We start from the raw sequence: 20,203 nt of genomic DNA, 5'->3' as shown, positions 1-20,203 counted from the left end.
GTAGCGTGTATAGGGATGAAATGCCAATGGATTAACACATTCACGGCCAGCCATTAGATGGGCCCCATTCTAGGAAGGCCAGCGTTCCCATAACAAACGTTCACTGTGCATCACGTTGTTTGTAGAGCTAAATCTATATTTTATATTATAGCTATGCATCCAATGTCTTCCGTTCAATATGCCATAAAGAAATTTTTTTTTCATCAATACGTTCCCGTTTTATACCGTGATGAATATGAGTGTTATATCGGAATGATCTGGGATAATTCCTGCAAAGCTATTTATAAGGCGCTAAGCTAATAACGTTAAATCGATTGGCGTTTCGTCCCTACACAAGCTAGAGTTAAAAATCCAAATGCATATGATCGGTATTATGTTCCATCATGAATGCATGAAAGGGGGGGGGGGGGGCGGGGGAAGTCGTTTCTGATTATTGATTACCAATAATAGCATTCGTTATTACCACAACATAGGATGAGCAGGGGGATGGCTATTAAATCCTTGCACGATCAAGTTTCAAGTTTAACTGAAATTTACGTCAAATTGCTCTTACCTGTGGCCGGTTGGATTCCAAAAATAATTTTCCAGTTATTTGATCGCCATCTGCTAGATCATATGTCCATTGGCTGATGCCATATTCCTTTACTGCATAATGAATTCAGCGTCGCAAAAAGTATTCCAGGCGATCAGGTAAAGCCCTCACTTCAGACTAACAAAAAAGTCCACCCGGAGCGAAAAAAAGGTGACACCAAGTGTGCAACAGGGGAAACTGCATTCTCGAGACAGCGCCAATACCAGGATCTGGCCAGTACTGCACTTTCCGAGTCCCAATATGCCTTTTCCAGCCAAAATACAGCTCTGTGACATTGAATAGGATATTAAAATCGAATAAAAGAAAAAACGAGTTAAAAACGTATATATACGTAAATGGCCGGGAATGTGTTAAGTATAATATGCGTTGCGGCATATTACTAGCCTCCCAGGAATTACCCTAAACCGCTCTAAAACCATACTTATATTCACCACGGTATAAAACAGGAATGTATGGATGGAAAAATTATTCCTTTTTCACATCTTTAACGATAGATACTCAATGTCAAATGACTATAGTATTGCATCCATAGCTATAATATAGAATATAGATTTAGCTCTACAAACAAGGTGACTAACTCCCATCGTTTACAGCGGTGGCAGTAGCTACTACAGGATAAGGCTAATAGCTGGCAGCCAATGAGTTAAGACGAGGGTTTTTTATTTAGTACATGTCTGTTGTTGTTGTTGTTGTTGTTGTTGTTGTTGTTGTTGTTGTGCATGTCTGATGTCTCATAGTGGGGAGTTGGGATTTTGTCTGTTTTATCTGTATATGTGTTAAAACGTTGAATAAACATAATATCAAGAAACAAAAAAAAAACTGCCAATGAAATGCAATAGACAGACAGTGGCTCAGGAGGTAGAGCAGTCGTCTGGTAATCCGGAGGTTCCTCATTCGATTCCCCGGGCAGCGTGTCGATGTGTCCTTGAGCAAGACACTTTACCCCCTAACTGCTCCCGATGAGCAGGTTGGCACCTCGCACGGTCGCCTCCGCCGTCGGTGTGTGAATGTGTGAGTGAAGGGGTAAAATGTGAGGAACAAATTGTAAAGCGCTTTGGATAAAAGCTGCTATATAAATGCAGTGATTTATTATGCACTGATGGGAACTCTCCTGCTGTGTCAGAGCATGGCTGGTGAGTGGGCGTGGCCAGAGGACGCAGAAGCCCCCCCCGACACCGAGCCCCCCCCGGCCAACAACAGGGTTCTGGGTTACGCTGTTCAGCGCTTGAGGGAGCTGGTCCGCCCCCCTCCCTCCTCCTGCCCCTCTCAGTACACCTTGAAGGCCTGTGTCCTGGGCAAGCTCTTCTCTGGCAAGACCACCTGCCTGGCCACGGTCACCCAAGGTATGCAGCATTTAATATACATGCGCACACACACACACACACACACACACACACACACACACGCACACACATACAAACATGTCTGCATACACACACGCACACAAAATATGATGAAATTGTATGTCTTCTATGAATTACTTACCGTGTATATATTGTGTGTGTTTGTGTATGTGTGAGTGTATGTTTGTTTATGTCACGTGTTTGTTTGTGTGGTGTGTTTGTTTATGTGTGTGTGTTTGTGTGTGTTTGTTTATGTTTGTGTGTGCGTGTGTTTGTTTGTGTGTGTTTGTGCATGTGTGTATGTGTGTGGTGTGTGTGTGTGTATGTGTTTGTGTGTGTTTGTTTATGTTTGTGTGTGCGTGTGTTTGTTTGTGTGTGTTTGTGCATGTGTGTATGTGTGTGGTGTGTGTGTGTGTGTGTGTTTGTGTGTGTTTGTGCATGTGTGTATGTGTGTGGTGTGTGTGTGTGTGTGTGTGTGTGTGTGTGTGTGTGTGTGTGTATGTGTGTGTGTGTGTGTGTGTGTGTGTGTGTGTGTGTGTGTGTGTGTGTGTGTATGTGTGTGGTGTGTGTGTGTGTGTGTGTGTAGTCCATGGTCTCCATGTCTTGTCTGCTGACACACTCCTCCAGGAGGCTGTCGCTGCTCACCAGAGGTCAGAGGTCAGTGGCGCTGCAGAGGAGGTCAGTGTCATTATTCCAGTTATCGGTTCTTGAATTGATTACGTTCAGGGTTGACTCGAATCTTCGTGTGGGGTCACGACCCCAAGGTTATGAGCGCTATAGGGAGGTGTAGTGGTGACGTCATTGCCGTTTTTCGTGTTCCACCCTCTGTCCAACGCAATGTATTGACCATTTCTAAATCGTCTCGTTTAAAACAAATAAAGCATTACCTTAGTGTACCTTTCTGTGCGTATTCATCCACAATCTATAGCTCAACGTGAAAATATTCGCAATTAATCATAAAGAAAAATCTGCAAATTTTATTTCAACCAAAAATGCTTAAACTATAATTTTAGTGATAGAAGGGAACTCATTTTGTGCAGAAATGGAAAGCTTTTCAATTCCCATGCGGCAGAATTGTTACAATAGCCGATAATCCATTTTCCCAATGATGAATTCCTATACGGGTGGAACAACCAGTGACGTCAGACTACACCTCCCTATAGACCTTTTCTAACTGGACAACATAAACATCACAAAGGGCCCAAGTGTGTCTCCTGTTGCAGTGTTTGTTAAAACAACAAACAACAAACAACTAGCAATGGAGTTCTTTTGAAAAAGGTCTTCTCCGACGCTGCAGGAGCCACGCAGCAGTGAGGAGGCCCCTTGTCCGGCCTGTTCCATCATCGTGTTGTCGGCTCTTATCTGCCCTGAAGTCTCTGCGTTGTGTTTGTTTGTTGTTTGTTGATGTCATCTTACTGCTGTAACACTGTCCCCGTAATGCATCTTACTGTAACACTGTCCCCGTAATGCATCTTACTGTAACACTGTCCCCGTAATGCATCTTACTGTAACACTGTCCCCGTAATGTATCTTACTGTAACACTGTCCCCGTAATGCATCTTACTGTAACACTGTCCCCGTAATGCATCTTACTGTAACACTGTCCCCGTAATGCATCTTACTGCTGTAACACTGTCCCCGTAATGCATCTTACTGTAACACTGTCCCCGTAATGCATCTTACTGTAACACTGTCCCCGTAATGCATCTTACTGTAACACTGTCCCCGTAATGCATCTTACTGTAACACTGTCCCCGTAATGCATCTTACTGTAACACTGTCCCCGTAATGCATATTACTGTAACACTGTCCCTGTAATGCATCTTACTGTAACACTGTCCCCGTAATGCATCTTACTGTAACACTGTCCCCGTAATGTATCTTACTGTAACACTGTCCCCGTAATGCATCTTACTGTAACACTGTCCCCGTAATGCATCTTACTGTAACACTGTCCCTGTAATGCATCTTACTGTAACACTGTCCCCGTAATGCATCTTACTGTAACACTGTCCCCGTAATGCATCTTACTGTAACACTGTCCCTGTAATGCATCTTACTGTAACACTGTCCCCGTAATGCATCTTACTGTAACACTGTCCCCGTAATGCATCTTACTGTAACACTGTCCCTGTAATGCATCTTACTGTAACACTGTCCCCGTAATGTATCTTACTGTAACACTGTCCCCGTAATGCATCTTACTGTAACACTGTCCCCGTAATGCATCTTACTGTAACACTGTCCCCGTAATGCATCTTACTGCTGTAACACTGTCCCCGTAATGCATCTTACTGTAACACTGTCCCCGTAATGCATCTTACTGTAACACTGTCCCCGTAATGCATCTTACTGTAACACTGTCCCCGTAATGTATCTTACTGTAACACTGTCCCTGTAATGTATCTTACTGTAACACTGTCCCCGTAATGTATCTTACTGTAACACTGTCCCCGTAATGCATCTTACTGTAACACTGTCCCTGTAATGCATCTTACTGCTGTAACACTGTCCCCGTAATGCATCTTACTGTAACACTGTCCCTGTAATGCATCTTACTGTAACACTGTCCCTGTAATGCATCTTACTGTAACACTGTCCCCGTAATGCATCTTACTGTAACACTGTCCCTGTAATGTATCTTACTGTAACACTGTCCCCGTAATGCATCTTACTGTAACACTGTCCCCGTAATGCATCTTACTGTAACACTGTCCCCGTAATGCATCTTACTGTAACACTGTCCCCGTAATGCATCTTACTGTAACACTGTCCCCGTAATGCATCTTACTGTAACACTGTCCCCGTAATGCATCTTACTGTAACACTGTCCCCGTAATGCATCTTACTGTAACACTGTCCCCGTAATGCATCTTACTGTAACACTGTCCCCGTAATGCATCTTACTGTAACACTGTCCCCGTAATGCATCTTACTGTAACACTGTCCCCGTAATGCATCTTACTGTAACACTGTCCCCGTAATGCATCTTACTGTAACACTGTCCCCGTAATGTATCTTACTGTAACACTGTCCCCGTAATGCATCTTACTGTAACACTGTCCCCGTAATGCATCTTACTGTAACACTGTCCCCGTAATGCATCTTACTGTAACACTGTCCCCGTAATGCATCTTACTGTAACACTGTCCCTGTAATGCATCTTACTGTAACACTGTCCCTGTAATGCATCTTACTGCTGTAACACTGTCCCCGTAATGCATCTTACTGTAACACTGTCCCTGTAATGCATCTTACTGCTGTAACACTGTCCCCGTAATGCATCTTACTGTAACACTGTCCCTGTAATGCATCTTACTGTAACACTGTCCCTGTAATGCATCTTACTGCTGTAACACTGTCCCCGTAATGCATCTTACTGCTGTAACACTGTCCCTGTAATGCATCTTACTGTAACACTGTCCCCGTAATGCATCTTACTGTAACACTGTCCCCGTAATGCATCTTACTGTAACACTGTCCCCGTAATGCATCTTACTGTAACACTGTCCCCGTAATGCATCTTACTGTAACACTGTCCCCGTAATGCATCTTACTGTAACACTGTCCCTGTAATGCATCTTACTGTAACACTGTCCCCGTAATGCATCTTACTGTAACACTGTCCCTGTAATGCATCTTACTGTAACACTGTCCCCGTAATGCATCTTACTGTAACACTGTCCCTGTAATGCATCTTACTGTAACACTGTCCCCGTAATGCATCTTACTGTAACACTGTCCCTGTAATGCATCTTACTGCTGTAACACTGTCCCTGTAATGCATCTTACTGTAACACTGTCCCCGTAATGCATCTTACTGTAACACTGTCCCTGTAATGCATCTTACTGCTGTAACACTGTCCCCGTAATGCATCTTACTGTAACACTGTCCCCGTAATGTATCTTACTGTAACACTGTCCCCGTAATGCATCTTACTGTAACACTGTCCCTGTAATGCATCTTACTGTAACACTGTCCCCGTAATGCATCTTACTGCTGTAACACTGTCCCTGTAATGCATCTTACTGTTGTAACCAGGGCTGTACGTTAACTTTTTTTGCACATAGCACTGGTGCTACAGAGGTTGATCGTTTTGTAGCACAGGCCAAAATCTTGTAGCACAAGTATAAAATGTGTTATATTTGTAACAGTCACAAATGTGCCTATTGTATTTGTGTTATTTAGTTGCAGTGCCATGTTTGGTTGTCATTTTATGCTGACAAGTTGACGTCACACAGCCAGACACATTACGTGTAAGGAATTATGGGATTTGGTGTTGGGTGTATGGACTCTACTAGGGGTGGGAATCACCAGTTTCATCACGATACGATACGATATAGATTCTTTGGACAACAATATGATATTTGCTGATATATGCCACGATATGATACGATGCAGGTGCCTGCAATCGATATGAGACGATATCATAACATAAGCCCATTTAACACAATCAGTAACATTTAGATCAACTCAAAAAAGGCAACGGAAATATCATTTGACATTTTTATTTTTGACCTCTTCCAGACTTTTAAAGGAAAAACAATCTATTGTTTTTAATACACAACCTCCTGTTCACTGTAAAGTGCCACGTTTTGATATATTGAGCTTTAAACTTTAAGTTAAATGTTTTGGAACTCACAACACGCAACCGTTTTATGTTGCATGATCATGAATACATTTATTTTGTATTGTATTTTTTATGTTTAAATATCAACATTATCTGTCCACCCTCAGTACATTTACCATCAATATAATATACTCGTCTGACTTCATGTGATCTTTCCAAACGCACACACACACACAGAGAAGGGAGAATGTCTGCCCCCTCCTCCTCACTCTGCCCATCTGCTGTTCTCTCTATATGGCTATGAACAGCTTGTTGTTAGCTCATGCTAACGTAACGTTCATTTCGGACTTTATGACGCGAGGATTGCAAAGCATGTTATATGCATTTGACCCGTTGCCGGAAAAAAACAGCAGGGATTTGTTTTGGGTCGCGACAACACTATACACTAGCTCTGTTTCAATGTCCGCGTTCCAAACGCTGCTGAGACCATAGATATCTATAGAACACTAGATAGCTTAAGGCGGAGTCACCAGCGTCACTGAACCGCCGCCATCTTGGGGCAGTCAGCCTTGAGTGAGAGTGAGTGAGCTGCACAGACAAAAATACTCATAACTCGCTGAAATATTGACGGATTTACAAACGGTTTGGTTTGCTATAAACATCAAAGATGTAGTTATGATACTGCATACTTATAAAAAAAAAATGTTAAAGATGTTTTTTTTTTTACAAACCGCTTGAATCATAGCCACGTTAATAATGCTTGTAATAAACCAAACCGTTTGTAAATCCGTCAATATTTCAGCGAGTTATGAGTAATTTTGTCTGTGCAGCTCACTCACTCTCACTCAAGGCTGACTGCCCCAAGATGGCGGCGGTTCAGTGATATCGCTCTCCATTGGCCGGCAGCGCGGGCAAGCCATCTAGTGTTCTATAGATATCTATAGGCTTGTTCAAGATGGATTTCGGTTTGCCTCGACTAGTAGACGAGAGTAGCCGAGTGAAGCCGGGGGAGGAGTTAAGAGGGCGGACACTGCCGATTTCACGAGAGCCCCTCGCCTAGTCTCGCGCGGCAGATACGCTTTCACGTCACCACACACACATTACACACCTGTCCAGCTCATTATAATGCGATGGCCGTGTGCAAAATTAGATCAGATTCAAATGTAAGCACACCATATACTGCTACAGTGGAATATACTATTCATATACCATAATGTATACCATCTTGTTGCGCGCTCCTGGCCGCACGCACACACAACACACTGCTGTATGTGTGTGTGTGTGTCTGACAGCTTGAAGTTTATCATGATGATATGATGATAAGTTGATAACGCATAACATAATAAAGTCTTCAATCAATCAAACGTCTCATAACTCCCTGGCTGTCACATGGCTGGTGACTGACAACTTTTCTGAGCCAATAGGCGCTTTGCGCGACCGTAGCAAGTCGCTTCCCAGCCGGGAGCAGCCGGCTGAGAGGTACTGTGGAGCCTCGCTCTGAATGCTGCGCGCGGCTCGCTCCCGCGGGAGTTCCGCGCCTCGCCTCGTCAGGTTTTCAGAGCAAATCGGACAAAATTCTAACCGTCATGCAACGCGCTTGGCGAGGCCGTAGTAAAACCTGCGCAGATCTGCGTCCGCCTATCCCATCTTGAACAAGCCTTATGGCTGAGACGAGTCCTGCTCACCTGCTGTGTTGTGAGCTGAGCCGAGCGGATATGAGTCACTGCTCGCAACTCGCGGGGATATTGTTCGCTAGGGATTATGGGATTTGGTGTTTGATATATGGAGTCTTACGCAGAAGGGACATTGTATTTAATCGCACAAGACTATACAAGTACCAAGTGGATAGCGGGCCATCGCACCAGTGCTATTGAAGTCAATAGGCTTGTTCGAGATGGATTTCGGTTTGCCTCGACTAGTAGACGAGAGTAGCCGAGTGAAGCCGGGGGAGGAGTTAAAAAGGCGGACACTGCCGATTTCACGAGAGCCTCTCGCCTAGTCTCGCATGGCAGATACGCTTTCACGTCACCACACACACATTACACACCTGTCCAGCTCATTATAATGCGATGGCCGTGTGCAAAATTAGATCAGATTCAAATGTACAGCACACCATATACTGCTATAGTGGAATATACTATTCATATACCATAATGTATACCATCTTGTTGCGCGCTCCTGGCCGCACGCACACACAACACACTGCTGAATAATTCTGTTTTGCATCAATATATATATGTATACTGTGTATATTGAGGCAAAACAGAATTATATATACAGTATTGAGGCAAAACAGACGACGCATGTGTGTATGTGTGTGTCTGACAGCTTGAAGTTTATCATGATGATATGATGATAACGCATAACATAATAAAGTTTTCAATCAATCAATCAAACGTCTCATAACTCCCTGGCTGTCACGTGGCTGGTGACTGACAACTTTTCTGAGCCAATAGGCGCTTTGCGCGACTGTAGCAAGTCGCTTCCCAGCCGGGAGCAGCCGGCTGAGAGGTACTGTGGAGCCTCGCTCTGAAGGCTGCGCGCGGCTCGCTCCCGCGGGAGTTCCGCGCCTCGCCTCGTCAGATTTTCAGAGCAAGTCGGACAACATTCTAACCGTCATGCAACGCGCTTGGCGAGGCAGTAGTGAAACCTGCGCAGATCTGCGTCCGCCTATCCCATCTCGAACAAGCCTACTCCTTTCATCGCACAGACTGACGTCAGTGTCGCACGTGCGACATGTCGCACTGTACAGCCCTGGTTGTAACACTGTCCCTGTAATGCATCTTACTGCTGTAACACTGTCCCTGTAATGCATCTTACTGCTGTAACACTGTCCCTGTAATGCATCTTACTGCTGTAACACTGTCCCCGTAATGCATCTTACTGTAACTAGGGATGGGAATTGATAGGATTTTATCGATACGATTCCATTATCGATTCTGCTTATCGATTCGATTCTTTATCGATACCCTTATCGATACCTGATCAATTTATAATTTACATAAATAAATTGGAAATGCAACAGAACTACATTTACATTTACATTTAGTCATTTAGCTGACGCTTTTATCCAAAGCGACTTACAAGTTATGTACGACAAGCCATCAGGAAGGGCACAACTCTATCAGCTGAGCAACAATGTTCATCAAAGTGTTGAGTGTACAGTGTAGGTTAGTTTATTAGGACAAGTGCATGACAGTACGGTTAGTTAGGGTTAGATTTTTTTTTTTTATTCAGAATGGTTGAAGAAGTGCGTCTTTAGTCGACGGCGAAAGATTGGACGTGATTCGGCTGTCCTAACTGGGGTGGGTAGTTCATTCCACCATTGTGGGGCAAGGACTGAGAATAGGCGACTTCTCTTTGATGACCCTCCCGGAGCTTGGATAGGAGTAGGTCTGAGGCGGCCAGAAGATGCAGAGCGTAGGGGTCTAAGCTGGTTAGAATAACAACATGCAACTTGACATTTCTGATTGTCATTTATTGTTGAGCCCCCATGTCAGAAAAATACAAAAACTGTAAAAAATAAAACATTAACTATAGCCTACACTTAAATAAAATAATGTATTTGAGATTCTCTTAAAATGTATTTATTTTTTTATTCTTAAACTAATTTAATCTATTGAATAACAGGTCGTTATTCCTCTGACTTCTGTCTCACACACACACACACACACACACACACACACGCACACACACACACACACACGCACGCACGCACGCACGCACGCACGCACGCACACACACACACACACACACAGAGCTCCCTCCCCGGGCCCCTGTCCTATAAGGTATTGGCTTGTGTTGCTACACGGACACATTTGTATGTTGCACCACCTCGGTACTTCCTGGCTTACAGTGTACAGACTTGTAAACAAACACTCCGCCTCTTATTATATGGGAACTAAAGAGTACAAGGTTTACACAACAGCCCCCACCTGCTGTTTTATTGTATTTGTACCTGTACTATCCGCTGTCAGCTGTTTATCTCTCTTTGTGAGCTTGATTAAATAGCGTTAGCTCACGTTACCTAGCGTTAGCTCCGCGGCTAATTTGAGCTCACCCTGAACTAAATCAATGACTAGGTTCTAAAGCATTCAAGTAGTTTTCACTGCACATAGAAGTAGCCAAACAGCGGTCCATTTCGGGAGCATATTACCAAAACCCAGGCAATTTCGAGCCCTTAAGGAATCAAATAGAGTCTGCCATGGCTACATGCTAACGTTATTGCGCAACTGTAGGAAAAACCTGGCAGCGATAAGGGAATTGAAAGTCACGGGAGCCACACGGTTCCAGGCATTTTCGATTCCCATCACAGTCTGTAACACTGTCCCCGTAATGCATCTTACTGGCTGAACAATGTCCCTGTAATGCATCTTACTGGCTGAACACTGTCCCCGTAATGTATCTTACTGTAACACTGTCCCCGTAATGCATCTTACTGCTGTAACACTGTCCCCGTAATGTATCTTACTGTAACACTGTCCCCGTAATGCATCTTACTGTAACACTGTCCCTGTAATGCATCTTACTGCTGTAACACTGTCCCCGTAATGCATCTTACTGTAACACTGTCCCTGTAATGCATCTTACTGCTGTAACACTGTCCCCGTAATGTATCTTACTGTAACACTGTCCCCGTAATGCATCTTACTGTAACACTGTCCCCGTAATGTATCTTACTGTAACACTGTCCCCGTAATGCATCTTACTGTAACACTGTCCCTGTAATGCATCTTACTGCTGTAACACTGTCCCCGTAATGCATCTTACTGCTGTAACACTGTCCCCGTAATGTATCTTACTGTAACACTGTCCCCGTAATGCATCTTACTGCTGTAACACTGTCCCCGTAATGCATCTTACTGTAACACTGTCCCCGTAATGCATCTTACTGCTGTAACACTGTCCCCGTAATGCATCTTACTGCTGTAACACTGTCCCCGTAATGCATCTTACTGCTGTAACACTGTCCCCGTAATGTATCTTACTGTAACACTGTCCCCGTAATGCATCTTACTGCTGTAACACTGTCCCCGTAATGCATCTTACTGTAACACTGTCCCCGTAATGCATCTTACTGTAACACTGTCCCCGTAATGCATCCGGGCAAAATAATCAACTGGAAACCAGGGGCGGATTTAGGATTGTAGGAGATCCGGGGCTTAGGATTTTTTTTACTTCGACACCACAACTTTTAACTTATACCACCACCTTAAAGCGGACAAAAGGCACTAGAGAACACTTAAATTCACACCCTTTAATTAATGAAGCAAACTATAATCATTTATAATAATAATAATAATAATAATAATAATAATAATAATAATAATAATAATAATAATAATAATAATAATAATAATAATAATAATAATACACTGTTTGTATAGCACCTTTCATACAAGAATTGCAGCAGTACAAAAAGACAGGCATAAAATGAGCACAACATTGGCAGATAAAGAGCAATGCATAAAGTGCAGACATAAAGCATAAAATAGATAGCAGTAAAATAGACAAAGTCAAGGTAAGACATAGAACATTAAATCACATCGTTTTTCATATTAGGATCTAAGATAGGGTTAACTCGCCGAACGTTGAGCGCCAGGACCCCTGAAAACCAGAGTATAGTCGGGTTTTCATCGTTGTTTCTTTTATTCGATATTTCCATTAATAAAGACATGCCGGCAGCCTGTGTTATCACTGGGGATGGGTCTGAGATCTCAAAAGTCCAATACCGCCACCTAACACCTTGCAGCCGCTATTGCACTCCATTTGAAACGATGTGGCTTGATGTCTGTCATTTTGGAAATGACACCAGACCACCCTGAAACTACACTCATATTCACGACGGTATAACACGGAAATGTATGGATGGAAGAAAATTCAGTTTTTTGCATCTTGACCGGAAGAAACTCAATGACAATCGACTATATTATTAGATCCATAGCTATAATATATAATATAGCTTTAGGCCTGCAAACACAGCCACGTTTCCCCATGTTAAAAGGCGCTGGCCTTTCAACAGTAACAGTAAACAGCGCCATCTGGCGCTGAAAGTGTTAATATGCATCTTTGTTTACGGTTTGATTATCACCGATACAAAGTAAAATAGTGCAGTGCAATAAAATAGTTAGTAAAATAGAATAAAATAATGCAATAGTGCATTGCAATAAAATAGTTATCATCGTATTTTTTCGGGAGGCCGGTAAGGAGTGCATTACAGTAGTCGAGTCGGCTTGAGATAGAGGCATGGATCTGGTTTTCAGTGTCTTTTTGATTTATAAATGGCTGTACTTGAGCTATGTTTCTAAGGTGGAAGAATTATGTTTTTGTCAACTTGTTGATTGTGATTTAAAGCTTAGGTCTGAGTCTACCATAACACCAAGACTTAACTCACTCAAATACAGTTAGCAGCTGGATAGACTACAGATGGAAATTAGCTTCTGTTAAATCTGGTGCAATTAACATATTTTCATGTAACAATGATTAATTGTCATTTTTTTTTTATTTATTTTTTTTTAAATATATTCGGGGCTTTTCAGAAAACATTTGGGACTTGAGCCCAAGTAGCCACCCCCTAGCCCCGCCCCTGCTGGAAACGTGGTCTCTATCAGCGGGATGTTTCTTTTCATAAACATAGCATCTCGTACAGAATGAAACGTCTTTGGTGGTCTAATAACCTAGATTAATAGATTCAATCTCCCGCTCGTTTGTGATGGGGCCTATCTGGTAGCCGACGCCTGTTCTTTTTTGTTTTTTATCCACTTTTTTCCCTTATTTTAAAATTTTTTCTCCCATCCCAATTTCGTATTGCCAATTCTCCCCTTCAATTCTCCCCTCCCCTGTCTTGAACGTTGCTAGACTATGCCTCCCACTGGTCGGCTGTAGTGAGGACCAAGCCTTGCATCACGTGTCCCCTCCGGTACACGAGGAGGCAGCCTGTCGCATCTTTTCACCAGACAGCGCGGACTCTCAGTGGCGAGGAGTAACGCGTGGGAGGCTCACGCTGCCCCTGATACTTCCTGTCTCTGCTGTACAGGCGTCACCCAACCGACCTGTAGGAGTCGCTGTCCACAACGTCCAGATTACCACCCATCGACTTTCCACCCGCTACCTCTGCCAATTGAGATAGTATGACGACTGGTCCAAGCCGCAGGCAACGCTGACTCGGGGAGTCGAGACCGGAGTCTCTTGCACGCCACCCAGCCGCCCAGCCGACGCCTGTTCTGTTAGCCTGTAGCTATCTCCGCCCTCCAGCCTCCGCCCTCCACCCTGGAGCTCTCTCTGCTGTCTCGCTGTCAACGCTTGTCTGCCTCTCCGACCGGAAGACTACCAGCTTAATGTCTTAAAGTCTCTCTCTCGCGCGTGCGATACTCTAACCCTCCTCGTCGCGTGGCTATCTCGTCACTATAGCAACGGCTGCCGCTCGTCACCTCTGACCCCAAACAGACGTTGCTACGGCCCGGCCTATCTCATACTAAATGTTTACGTTCCCCCGACTGTGTGAGTGACCTTGCCTCTCTCTCTCTCTGGCTTCTCCATCTCTCCCACTCCCTGTCTGTCTGCCTCTTACAGTTTCAGAGTTTAACACACGATACATGTTTAAACTAATATCTATATAGATATGTACTTTACCTTCATGTTATAACCAAATGAAAACCATTTCCCTCAGGCCCCTGTTGAGGCCCCTGTTGAGGCCCCTGTTGAGGCCCCTGGTGAGGCCCCTGGTGAGGCCCCTGGTGAGGCCCCTGGTGAGGCCCCTGTTGAGGCCCCTGGTGAGGCCCCTGTTGAGGCCCCTGTTGAGGCCCCTGGTGAGGCCCCTGGTGAGGCCCCTGGTGAGGCCCCTGGTGAGGTAAAAGCGTCAGCTAAATGATATTGACTACATGTTATGTAACCAAGCTTTACTTTAGACCTGCCGAACCTCAGCTACTCCTGGGCCTGTATCCCACCACAGGTCCTGGCACAGCTCGGTGCAGCTGCAGAGAAGGTGCTGGGTGAAGGCAAAGACGTCCCTGATCAGCTGCTGGTGGATATCATGATGCAGGCCATCAGGTAACTATCAACCTAACTAGGGCTGAAGCACTAATACCGCTGTTGGATATCGGGGCAGATACCAGGCTTAACCCTTTCACTACCAAATGGTTAACCCGTTCACTGCGACGATACAGAATGTTAACCCTTTCACTGCCACACCCTTTCTGTTACATCCCACCGGTTCATGGACTATTCTCCCCACCGGTTCATGGACTGTTCTCCCCTGCTCTGCCTCCCCTCGTCCCTGTATGCTTGCTCCTCGTGTCTCTGACCCTCAGTGTGCTTCCCCTCCTCTCTCATGCTCTCTCTTGCCCTTCATGTTCCCCTGTTAGTGTTATGTTCCTAGTGTGTTAGATTCCTAGTGTTGACGTTATGTTTCCAGTGTTACTTTTGTCTAGTGTTAGTCTTCTTGTATTAGAGTTACTGTCTAGTCTTAGTCTTTGTAGTTGTTATCTGTTTACATTTCATTAAAAAAATTTAAATCGATTTCCCAAAAAAAGTGTCTCCGGGTCTTAACCAGCAGGCCAGCGTCTCCAGGTCTTCACCATACAGGCTAGGAGAGAAGATGAGAACAAAGATTAGGACAAGGTCGATAAACAAGAGATCCAGGCGAACAACTAAAGCAACAGAGTAGATAACAAGAACATAGTAACGAGACTAACGTGGTACAAGAGTTTGCGATCTAACAGCTTCTCTACGTCTGGGGCGGGTTTATATACCATGATGCACTCTGCCTCCAGACCGTAGATCAGCTGTCTCTAATGACAACCACCTGTAACTAGTTATATATCGTATGGCTATCGCGTCCCGCTCTAGCCTAATGAGATACCCCTTATCTCCTAGTACCTACTGTACAGCACCACGAACAACTTTTATGCACCCATACCTGACCGGGCCCGCCCCTATGGAGGCGTAGCCTATAAGACCATGGTCATGGTCACCAAACACCCTTCCTCTATTTTCGTTCCACCATATCGGCTGCGTGCACCGTATGTAACTAGCAGTATGAAAAAGATTGGAGGAATTGTGTATTGTTGAAAGCTTACCGGAGGTTGCTGGACCCTGGCATCTTCGAAGCATGTTTTCAGCGACACGACGGGCCTATGTTGATGTTTCCTCGTCTGATGGCAGCAGGCCAAGGATCAGCTGTGCAAGGTTGGCTGTCGGGCCAGCTTGCACCCAGGTAGGCCCTGTGACTTCAGGCATGGGTATTAGTGTTAGTAATGCTGGTTTGTTTTGTTACACAACCATGTTGTGTGTCGGCGCCGGGGGCAGGATGGTTTGGTGAACGTTTCACTGCAGTGAACGGTTTCCAAAGGGTCCTGGGCGTGATGTTAAACAACTAATGCTATGCTACATGCTAACGCTAATGCTACATGCTAACACTACTGCTACATGCTAACTGCTACGCTGTTCTAATGTCTCCGCCGTGAGATGTTGTCACTTCTCCCTCCTCTTGCCCGGTTCATCAATGAAGGTCAGTCGGTAGCTGTTGTGGGGGTTTGGCTGAGTCCTATTTACCTTTTTTACGGGTAAATGGGTTGACAACAGGGTAGGCCGTGGCTAGGTAGCCTAGCCAGTTACGTTACCTTTGTGTTCCGGCGGGGTCTGTGGAACGGTGTCTCCATCTGGAGCCGATGCGTGAGCTCGGCGGTGTAGCAGTAGAGCTATATTACTGCAGGATGGGACTTAATGGCGGGTTATGGCTCAGCTGGCTAGTTCCTATCCACATTGGAGTCGGGTAGTGGGGCTATGGGTCCAGCCGACATGGTAAACATGTTGCGTGTCTGTGCGCAGGCGGTTGTTGATCTGGGTCCCACATTGCCTCACGCTAGGCTGTAGTAGTGTAGTGGGCTACTGTTTCGTTCTGTCACTCTGCTATGAGAAGGTCTGTCTTTGCTACAGCTTTCTCTCCTCTCAACCATTTCATACTGACGGTCAATCGGTATACTGGGGGAGTAGTGCGGGGGGGGCTTTGTTTACCTTTTTTGGTAAATGGGCTAAGCTAGGGCTGGTGTGCTGTTGTGAATATTTTGAATGAAGGCGGGACTAGTTCGCTCTGGTCCGCCTCCCCTTAACGTTGTGTATATGGGTTTCTCATTCTACAGTATTTTGTGGTTTAGTTTTTTTTAATTTTTTTTTATTGCAAAACAAAATTGTTAAAAGTCAGTACTCAACACACAATGCATAATGAAACTAACAATTAAGGTGGCTAAAATGACATGCAAGTACAGTAACAGAAAACAAAAAAAAAGTATATAATAATATTTTACCGTATACAGTGTATATCCAACGAAATTACCAATTGTACCAATGTCTTATACAGGATATACTCCTAATACCTATTATCTAAAACCCTACACACATATGCTCCAGCTCGAACCCCCCCCTCCCGGACCCCTCCTTGGATAGTACCTCCATTATCCCTCACTCCTAACCAGACACCACCATTATAAGCTAGCTTTTATTCTCTCCACCACTTCTAACCACATTGACATTTTGGATTCGTTGAGTCCCAGAATTCTTGCGGTAGATATTTCTTGATAAATCACATCGAGATATGTAAGAAACCAAACCTTCCGGCAAATTTTTTCCGGTTGAAACCAGCGTGATGCGATCAGTTTTTTAGCTACTGTGATACCCGATAGAACCAATCTCTTTAGCTGTGGATTTACTGCAAACTCAAAAACATCATTCAATAGTAATACAGAGGGGTGTACTGGTATATTCCAAGATACGAGTTTTGATAATTGATGGGTCATATCTTTCCAGAATGCCTTAACTGGTGGGCAGTCCCAATACATGTGCATAAATGTTCCTTCGTCTCCATTTGTACATTGGGAGCATTTTGAGTCTTGTTTGAGACCCATTCTGTTCAGTCTTATAGGAGTCAAGTATGTCCTGTGAATATAGTTAAGATTGATTTGTTGATGGTCCGGGTTCCTTGATGTAAGACGGACATTTGCCCATGCTCCTTGCCAATCAAAGTCACTTTCCAGGTCTGGTATATCCCTCCTCCAGACAGAGTCTAGTTGGAGGGTTTCATACGAGGACGTTAGTAATTGATAATAAAAACCTGATACAAAACCTCTCGATGTCTCTCTTTCATAGAAGAATTTGTGGTATCTGTGGTGTTCAACTGGTATGTCTAATGGAACACCGTGAGACTTCAAACATAGCTGTAACTGTATGTAAAAAAGCCATGTGGACTCTGTGAGATAACATTTTTTGCATATTTCTCCATAACTACAAAAACCCTGGTTGTTAAAAACATCCCCTAATGAGTGTATGCCTTGCTCTTCCCATATAGGGAATCTTATAGGACGTTTTTCAATTAAGAGTGCATTGTTATTGAATAAGGGAGTGTGATTGTGCCATTTTTGTGGGTTAGGATATTTTTTTTGTGTTTCACGCCATATCCGGATCGCATGGGTAATTATGGGGCCAAATTTCCGCTCACAGTGCTTGATTGGTAGTTTAGTGTGTGCTATGTCCTTCAGTCTATGTGGGGCTACTATGTTTTCTTCCAATTTTCTCCAGGATACTAATGCTTGGGGATCAAACCATATTGTCAATGGTCTTAATGTGTACGCCTTAAAATATTGGAAAAAATCTGGAACTGCCATGCCACCGTCTGCTTTATTTCTCTGTGCGGTGGATCTTTTTATACGTGGTGGTTTGTTATTCCAAATAAATTTGTATGTGGAGGACTGTAATCTTTTCCAGTAACCCTCTGGAGGGGGTAACGGTAGCATTGAACTGATGAAGTTGATTCTAGGTAGTACATCCATCTTAACTATTGATACCCTTGCCTGTACTGAGTTTTTAAGTTTTGCCCACCTGTCCAGGTCGTCTTTGATTTTGTTCTGTATTTTTGTGTAATTGTGCTTCACCGTTTGTCTTATGGTGGGAAATATTTCCACACCCAAGCATCTAAAATGTTTTACCATAGGTATCTCACCTGGGAGGGTTGTATCTTTTTTTGCATGGGTGTTAAGTGGAAGGAAAGCCGACTTCGGCCAATTTATTTTAAATCCCGATAGATCACCAAAGTTCTCAATCAACTTGAGTAGATGAGGCAATGTGGTGTTGGGGCTTTGCATGAACAATATTACGTCGTCCGCATATAAACTAATTTTATGTTGTGTGCCCTTGATTACGATTGGTTCTATGGATTGGGATTGTCTTATATATTGTGCTAAAGGCTCTAATGATAGATCGAATAGTCCGGGACTAAGAGGTCAACCCTGTCTGGCTGAGCGTGATACCGGAAAGATTTCGGAGATGAATGTACCTGTTGTAATCATGGCCGATGGGTCTTTGTATAATACTTTAATCATATCAATGAATCCTTTTCCTAACCCCATCCTTTCTAATACTGCCCATAGATACGACCATTCCAGCCTGTCAAAGGCTTTCATAGCATCCAGGGACAGCATCGCCTTAGGTATCGCCTTGTCTGCATCTAGTACGTGCAGTATTCGTCTTATGTTATCAGTGATCAGGCGACCTCTTATGAAGCCAGTTTGGTCCGGATGAACTAAAGACGTCATATGCTTTTGTAATCTGATGGCTAATACCTTAGAGTATAGTTTGACATCGGTTCCGAGGAGGCTTAAGGGTCTGTAACTACCGCACTCGGTGGGGTCTTTGTCTTTTTTGAGAAGGACTGAAATGAGTGCAATATTGTCGTTTTTATGGAAGCTCCCCTCCTTGACTGAGTATAAGATCATATTTAGTAATAAGGGTCCAATTTTGTCCCAACAAGAAAGGTACATTTCTGATGGGATACCGTCTCTTCCAGGAGCCTTACCATTTTGCATTTCGGATATGGCCTTCTTGAGTTCCTCTAGTGTGATCAGTGTTTCTAACTGTTTAGCGTCATCCTCTGAAAGTTTAGGGAGAATAATTTGATTAAGATATGTGTCCATTTTGTATTGATCGAAGGTCGTTTCTGATTTATATAAGTCGGAGTAGAATTCTTTGAATGTATCGTTTATTGTTTTGGGGTCTGTTTCAAGTACTTGTTGTGCTCTAATGGTAGTTATATCTGCAAATTTTGCATTAATTCTTAATCGCATGGCTAATAGGTGACTAGGTTTAGAACCTTGGGAGTATTGCTGTTGTCTTGTGCTGCGTATTTGCATTTCCGATTGTTGTCTGTATATGGCATTGATCTCTGTTTTTAGTACGTTAACTTGATTTTCTAGTCTAGTTGAGTTGTTGTATTTTAAAGAATTAAATAACGTTGAGTAAAGCGTTTCCAGTTCAGACAGTTTTGTGCATTGATTTTTGCGCATTATGGAGGAAAATCTATCAGTGAAATCCTTGATCATACCCTTTACCGACATCCATATTATTCTGGGGTCTTGCACCGAGTTTGCATTCTCCCGTAGGAATACTATGAGAGCTTCTTTGAGTTGTGTAATGAATTCCTTGTTATTAAGCAGCATCGAATTAAAATGCCATCTTGGGGCCCGGGAAGATAGTATACCAAATGTTGCTTTTAGGAGTAAATAACAGTGATCTGATAGTGCATTGGGTATCATTTCCACTTCATATTTATCAAATAGTCTCGGGGATGCAAAGACATAATCTATTCTGGATAATGTGTTATGTCTCGACGATCGACAAGAGTACTTTCGGGTCGTGGGATTAAGTGAACG

The 20,203-nt window shown here is 43.7% G+C and overlaps 1 protein-coding gene across 1 annotated transcript in view; it reads left to right on the top strand.

Moving 5' to 3' along the window:
* Positions 1-20,203, top strand: part of LOC311237243 (sperm flagellar protein 2-like) — a gene marked incomplete at its 5' end in the record, with an annotated part of 107,793 nt that overhangs the window by 46,758 nt on the left and 40,832 nt on the right. The window contains 4 exon segments of the mRNA XM_084325050.1: positions 1,716-1,935; positions 3,233-3,245; positions 14,176-14,350; positions 14,458-14,555. Of these exon segments, the coding sequence (XP_084181176.1) occupies positions 1,716-1,935; positions 3,233-3,245; positions 14,176-14,350; positions 14,458-14,555 (506 nt within the window).

Source organism: Notolepis coatsorum (genome assembly GCF_963971535.1).
Source record: "Notolepis coatsorum genome assembly, chromosome: 11".
Classification (NCBI taxonomy): Eukaryota; Metazoa; Chordata; class Actinopteri; order Aulopiformes; family Paralepididae; genus Notolepis; species Notolepis coatsorum.
This window is presented reverse-complemented; position numbering and strand designations above follow the sequence as displayed.